The sequence below is a fragment of the Oncorhynchus tshawytscha genome, linkage group LG26 (assembly GCF_018296145.1).
Source record: "Oncorhynchus tshawytscha isolate Ot180627B linkage group LG26, Otsh_v2.0, whole genome shotgun sequence".
Taxonomy (NCBI): domain Eukaryota; kingdom Metazoa; phylum Chordata; class Actinopteri; order Salmoniformes; family Salmonidae; genus Oncorhynchus; species Oncorhynchus tshawytscha.
In genome coordinates this window covers 45629871-45637434 of record NC_056454.1, presented here as the reverse complement: position 1 = coordinate 45637434, position 7564 = coordinate 45629871, and the positions used below count along the sequence as shown (strand labels likewise).

At 42.7% G+C, this 7564-nt stretch overlaps 1 protein-coding gene across 1 annotated transcript; it reads right to left on the bottom strand.

The window, feature by feature from the left end:
- Window positions 1-960: 960 nt before the first annotated feature.
- Window positions 961-2627, bottom strand: LOC112257117 (trace amine-associated receptor 13c). Its single transcript, XM_024430680.2, has 2 exons — window positions 1430-2627; window positions 961-1213 (listed from the first exon to the last, which is right to left on the bottom strand). The coding sequence occupies exon 1, from the start codon at window positions 2564-2566 to the stop codon at window positions 1619-1621; it is 948 nt and encodes a 315-aa protein (XP_024286448.2). The 5' UTR covers window positions 2567-2627; the 3' UTR covers window positions 961-1213; window positions 1430-1618.
- Window positions 2628-7564: the final 4937 nt, after the last annotated feature.

Sequence of the window (7564 nt, the reverse complement as noted above, 5' to 3'; positions counted from 1 at the left end):
CTATTCTCAAAATGAGCTAGAACATATCAATGGTTAAAGTATAAACACAAAACAACACAGAGGATGTTAAATGAAACCTTTTATTCTGAAACAGTCACATTGTAGTGTGCTGAAGGAAGTCATGTGTTTATGGTCTGCAAAATGACTTTACTAATGATTAGTAAACGGTTTATAATTACATTTATTGAACATCTTATGAACTTATGAATCATTATTACATACTTTAAAAGTTGTTTATAAATGTGAGAATAACTACCTTACTAAAACAATGTGGGAGTAATGATACATAACTATTTACTCAACCATTCTAAATGCTGTAATAAAAGGTGTTATTATAAAGTGTCAGCAATCTCTATATACATTCAGAGTAAACAGCATCTGAAAGAGCTGCTCTGGTGTGACCCCTGACCTGGAAGCATTAATGTAGTGAGAGTAGTGGTAGTGTTCATAACCAGTATGTTGAGGTTGATGTGTCTGCTGTGGTCTCCTGCACTGTTGTGTTTAATCATTACTGCATATAGTAGTTATTTATAAATGTGAGAATAAAGCTGACTAATATTTAACAAATGTGGGAGTAATGATGAATAAATGGTGAGCAAACTGTAAATGATTACAAATGGTTTAATACTGAACATTATTATAAAGTGTTACCCACAATTTCATATTATTACATTTTACAACTACTTACACAATACACCATTGAGTTAGACTTGGATGTTATCTGATATCATAAAGAATTGCACATTTCAACTTTAATGTACTTGTTTAAGGCATTGTGTCCCAAATGAGCCACTAGAGGGTAATGTTTAACAACATATAGACTGAGTCTACAGAACATGAAAGGTATAATCCCTTATTGATGTCACCTGTTAAATCCAATTCAATCATTGTAGATGAAGGAGAGGAGACAGGTAAAAGAAGGATTTTTAAGCCTTAAAACAATTAAGACATGGATTGTGTATGTGTGTCATTCACAGGGTGAATGGGCAAGACAAAATATTTCAGTGCCTTTGAAAGGGGTATGGTACTAGGTGCCAGGGAAATTGGTTTTGAGTGTGTCAAGAAGGGCAACGGTGTTTTTCACACACAGCAATTTCCTGTGTATCAAGAACGGTCAGTCACCCACAGCACAAAGGATTGGAGTCAATATGGGCCGGCATCCCTGTGGAACACTTTCGACATCTTGTAGAGTCCATTTCCTGACAAATTCAGGCTGTATTGAGGGCAAAAGAGGTTGAATTCAATATTAGGTAGTTGTTCCTAATGTTTTGTACACTGAGCTTATAATTACTTATGACATCCTCAAAATGTGCTTTCAGAAAACGCACAAACTATTTACCATTAAATAACATGGAACTACCACAGGTGTTGGTATTTGGAATATACAACCCAAAATGATTACAATGGATTTTATAAAACAAGCTTATACCTTCTTATGCCTTCTCCTAGTCATTCCAATCCACCCAAATCATTCTGTATCAACACCACATGTATCTATGATAACAACACAGAGACAAGTATTGAAAGAGTATTGTTACATGAAAGAAGCAATTACAACAATTGTATGACAAAACCATATCAAACCTGTTTGTCAAATTGGGGAATAAAAACATAGGAACTATGAACGCCTAAACTTCAGAGTTATAATAAGTTTAGCTGTCAATTTGAACCATGGATAAAAGAAAGCGTAAATTATTGGATTAATTAAGGAATTAACAAGTGGCAGAAAGCAGATGATGGATGATGATACATTTTCACCAAAAAAAGATAGAAAGAAAGAAACAGGAGATGGAGTCCAACAAATGAGATAGTTGAAAACAACAATAGAAAGAGTTTTTGTTGCTTTTCTCTCAGACTTATTTTCCTGTACAGTTTGAACACCAGCCTCTTTTGAAAATACCTTTCTGGCCTGTGATCTGGCCACCACAAAGATTTTCAAATAAAGTGTTATAATAAGAGCGCAAGGGACAACCATTTTAAGTACAAGGCTAATGAAATTAACCCAATTGAACCCTTCAAGAATAAAACATTCTTTCAAACACCTACTGGGTACCTGTACATTTACAAAGTTTTTTATAATAGCAGCATCGTGTATGATACAACAACACCAGTTAATGGATATAGAACACATCGTTCTTGTTATTGTTATTTTAGAGTGGTACAATAAGGGATCACACACAGCAACATAGCGGTCAATAGATATCAAGACCAAATTGCCCAGAGATAAAGAAGTACATAAACAAGTAATGTAGAATTGAAACACACAGAAATATTCCCCAAAACCCCAGCATGATTCCATTATTGCTACCGTCGTTACTGGTAACGCAATCAATCCCACCAGGAGATCTGACACAGCCAGAGAGAGGATGAGTAGGTTGGTTGGAGTGTGGAGCTGCTTGAAGTGAGAGATGGAGATAATCACCAGTATGTTCAAAAATACTGTAACTGCTGAAATCACTGAGATGAATAAGTAGATTGCTGAGTGAATTGAAGTCAATGGCAAAGCCTTTCTGCAAGAAGAATTTCTGTCTTGAAAACAGTATTGAACATCTTCGAGTTCCTCCATTTGCAGTAAAATATCAAAATGCTGAGATCATCCTGCTCCTGCTTGGTCCTGTGTGTGACCCTGCCAGGTCAGCCGTCTGACAAACTCTGAGCTCTGCCTCTCTATTTATCCATGACTGACTGACTGACCCCCCCCACAGGAGCCTCTCTGCACACACACAAACACACACAAATCATTTATGAAAACATGAAGTAATGTATGACGTGATTGGATGTTGCTGTGCCCACCTGCCTGTCCTTCAGTCTCACTGATTGTTAGATATGAGTGTAAAGGTACATGTTCTGAAATACTGAGCATTATAATGGGGACGATTTTGTTCTCCTATTTCCACAATGTTTTATTAATAGCCAGACATGTGAATTTAAAATGATGTAAATCATGGTTATTTCATTTATAATTGGGCTGATTCAAACAAATACATTTTTTAAGTAGGTTAGAAGCAGGACAGTGAGACAGAGTCTGGGTCAGACAGTCAGGCAGGCAGGCCCTACCTGGACCTCTGCCTCTTTTTAGTGGGAGGAGTCTGGAGTTTCATCTCTCTCCAGTCCCCAGAGGGAACCAAACTTATAGCCTGACCTGGTCAAGAGGGCAGAGGAGAGAGTGGAAGTCATCCTAGATGACGCAGTGTGGAGGAAGACCCCAGCAATGCTGCACAGAGTCACCCGAGCAGGAGCACATACAGGATGTGAGCATAGACCCCGATCAGTTTTGACATTTTTTGTTTTGTTTCCCACACAATAAAGAAGGTTAATTTAATTTGGGAAATAGAAAATCAATAAAACTAATTTTTCCATGGTGCCCCAGGTTAAGCGCAAGAAAGCATTGCTCCAGATGCTAAGCTAACAAAAGGGGAGCAGACATTTTTGTTTTCCCCTTTGTTCATAGTGAATTCCCGCTCCAGGCAGGAATCCTGTGTGATCTCAGCTGGTGCTATCAGTAACCTCTGGCGACGAATCGCCAGGCATTTTTTGTGAAATAATTCTGGTAACGCTGTAGGATATCAAACAAGTCTCAACTGATTAGATAATATTGTCTTTCAATTTTATACATACATTAAATTGATACACTACCTTTCCAGGTTGGTTATTGGAATAATACACAAACGAATGTGTTCTAACCAATGAGACATCATTAAACTGTTCCCCATTAACTTAGATATAGCAACTATTTCAGGTTAATTGAAGCTAATTCCTGTAGCCTATACGGGGTTGACTAATCATTCAAATTGATTAATAAATTAAATCTGTTTTACCAGCTTAATGACCATTTTACAGTATTGTGAAATTCTACCTTCAGTGGTACCTGGTCGATTTTAGCTTGTGTTAACAGTGACCTCTGGTGGTGAAGAATCACCAGTAATTATTTTTAAATAATCTTACCAGTCTCAACTGATTGGATATCATTGGCTCATTCAATGTAATAAATACATTCAATTGCTACACTACCTTTCCAGGTTGATTATTGGAATAATACGCAAACGAATGTGTTCCAACCAATGAGACATAGTTCAACTTTTCAACGTTAACTTAGAGATAGCAACTCTTTCATGTGAATTAAAGTTAAAATTCCCAAATAGCCTATACGGGTTAGATTTATCATTCAAATTAATTTAATCAATTAAATCGGTTTTGGCAAGTTCATAATAACCAACTCACATTACTGACCCAGTCTTGATGATTCATTGACATTTACAAAATGAGTTAAAGCGTGTTTGCAGCCTCCAACTCAAAAACCCAAACATGACATCAATTGAAATAACTGATAATCATAACAATGAGCAATCCATCAAATGGGTTTCCACCCATTTCCCCTCTAATCAGTGGACCTTCACTCATGGAAAGATTGATCGATGACCTCAGCAACAATGCAAATCCTAACTATGCCGAGGGGCTGGAAATGTTCGAATTCGATGCCATAAACAAGAAAAATGCAGACATTGCGACAGATGCTCTTCAAAATAGACTATCAGGCCTGGTAAAGGTTCTCTCCAGTTTAGCCCTCAACTATGCCCACCAGCAGAGATGGACAGTGCACCAGTACCTCAGTGCCCAGCAGAGGCACAAGCAGGAAGCTGGGGAGTTCAAGGCACAGGTGGAGAGAACCAGGGAGCAGGCATCAAAAGCCGAAAAGGTTAAGCTACTGCTAGACGAGGAACTGTGTGAGAGGACAGATAAATTGGAAGATCTGTCTAACACTTATAACAAAGAACGCAAACAAACTCTTGACCAAGTCCGTATTCTAAAGGAACAACTTGTTTTAGCCAAAATTAAATACGATGAAGTCCACGCAAAACTAGATGAATCTAACGAGCTAGCAAGAAACCGGGGTGAGCAACTTAATGCCCTGCAAACGGTTGTGAATGAAACCACTCAAAGCAATAATGCTCTATTCCAAAAGCTGCAGACCAAAGACGATCAGTTAATGACCAAGATGAAGGAAAAAGCAGCAGAACTCATTGAAGTCGCTGATTTAATGAAGGATGAGAAAGACCAGGTGAGAAGGTTGGAAAAGGTGACCTCTAAACAAAAGGAGGACATCGCATCACTGGATCTCTAACACCTACGTGTCTAAAATAAACACCCTCAACTCCCGGGTGGACTCTGCGATGCAGCAGAACACCACCCTTAGGTATCATCTGGAGGAACTCCAGATCAGTCACACGCTATCACGGGACAACCAAACCAAGCAGCCTAGCTCACATCCGGAGCTCAGAGACCGAGGGAATGTAAATGACAGGAGATTTCAGCCTCTTTCTCTTGGCCATTCATCCCACAGTGAATTGGGGCCAAATTATCTCTTCAACAAATGTTTAATTTCAGCTTTATAATAAGGTTGGTAGCAACATAAAAAATTGTTATGGAAATTTGTTGCAGGTCAAGCCGACTACAAAATCCACAATGCAATGTTCTCTGTAGGTAGCTTGCTAGCAGACGGAGCTACACACAATAATACCGCAATAATAAGTCAATATCAACATGTAAAGTAGCTAGTTTGTCACACCCTGATCTGTTTCACCTCTCTTTGTGATCATCTCCACCCCCCTCCAGGTGTCGCCCATCTTCCCAATTATCCCCTGGGTATTTATACCTGTGTTCAATGTTTGTCTGTTGCCAGTTAATTTTGTTTCGTCAAGGCTACCAGCGTTTTCCCCTCTGTTCCTGTCTCTCGGTTGATCCTGTTTTCTAGTTTTCCCGTTGTTGACCATTCTGCCTGCCCTGACCCTGGGCCCTGCCTGCCATCCTGTACCTTCACCCCACCTATCTGGATTGCTGACCTCTGCCTACCCTGACCCTGACCTGGGCCTGCCTGCCATCCTGTACCTTCGCCCCACCTATCTGGATTGCTGACCTCTGCCTACCCTGACCCTGGGCCTGCCTGCCATCCTGTACCTTCGCCCCACCTATCTGGATTGCTGACCTCTGCCTACCCTGACCCTGAGCCTGCCTGCCGTCCTGTATGCCCGACCTATCTGGATTGCTGACCTCTGCCTACCCTGACCCTGCCTGCCGTCCTGTACCTTCGCCTCACCTATCTGGATTGTTAACCTCTGCCTACCCTGACCCTGAGCCTGCCTGCCGTCCTGTATGCCCCACCTATCTGGGTTGCTGACCTCTGCCTACCCTGACCCTGAGCCTGCCTGCCGTCCTGTATGCCCCACCTATCTGGATTGCTGACCTCTGCCTACCCTGACCCTGAGCCTGCCTGCCGTCCTGTACCTTCGCCCCACCTATCTGGATTGCTGACCTCTGCCTACCCTGACCCTGGGCCTGCCTGCCGTCCTGTATGCCCCACCTATCTGGATTGCTGACCTCTGCCTACCCTGACCCTGGGCCTGCCTGCCGTCCTGTATGCCCCACCTATCTGGATTGCTGACCTCTGCCTACCCTGACCCTGGGCCTGCCTGCCGTCCTGTACCTTCGCCCCACCTATCTGGATTGCTGACCTCTGCCTACCCTGACCCTGACCCTGACCCTGGGCCTGCCTGCCGTCCTGTATGCCCCACCTATCTGGATTGCTGACCTCTGCCTGACCCTGACCCTGATCCTGCCTGCCATCCTGTACCTTCACCCCACCTATCTGGATTGCTGACCTCTGCCTACCCTGACCTGAGCCTGCCTGCCGTCCTGTACCTTCGTCCCCCACCTATCTGGATTGCTGACCTCTGCCTACCCTGACCCTGAGCCTGCCTGCCGTCCTGTATGCCCCACCTATCTGGATTGCTGACCTCTGACCTCTGCCTACCCTGACCCTGAGCCTGCCCCGTCCTGTGCCTTGCCCCACCTATCTGCTGATTGCCTACCCTGACCCTGGGCCTGCCTGCCGTCCTGTACCTTCGCCCCACCTATCTGGATTGCTGACCTCTGCCTACCCTGACCCCCTGGGCCTGCCTGCCGTAGCCTGCCTGCCGTCCCTGTATGCCCCACCTTCGCCCCACCTATCTGGATTGCTGACCTCGCCCCACCTATCTGGATTGCTGACCTCTGACCCTGGGCCTGCCTGACCCTGGGCCTGCCTGCCGTCCTGTCCCTTCGCCCCACCTATCAAATCTCCACTTTAATCCACTTTAATCATTAAAAATGGTTTACATACCCTACATTACTCATCTCATTCGTATATACTGTACTCTATACCATCTACTTCATCTTGCCTATGCCGCACGGCCATCACTCATCCATATATTTATATGTACATATTCTTATTCATTCCTTTACACTTGTGTGTATAAGGTAGTTGTTGTGAAATTGTTAGATTACTTGTTAGATATTACTGCACGGTCAGAACTAGAAGCACAAGCATTTCACTACACTCGCATAAATTTCTGCTATCCATGTGTATGTGACATATAAAATTTGATTTGATTTGATCTGGATTACTGACCCCTGCCTGCCCTTGACCTGTCTTTTGCCTGCCCCTGTTGGATTAATAAACTGTTGTTACTTCAACATTGTCGTCATCTGGGTCTTACCTGAAACGTGATAAATCAATTGTGTTGTGACA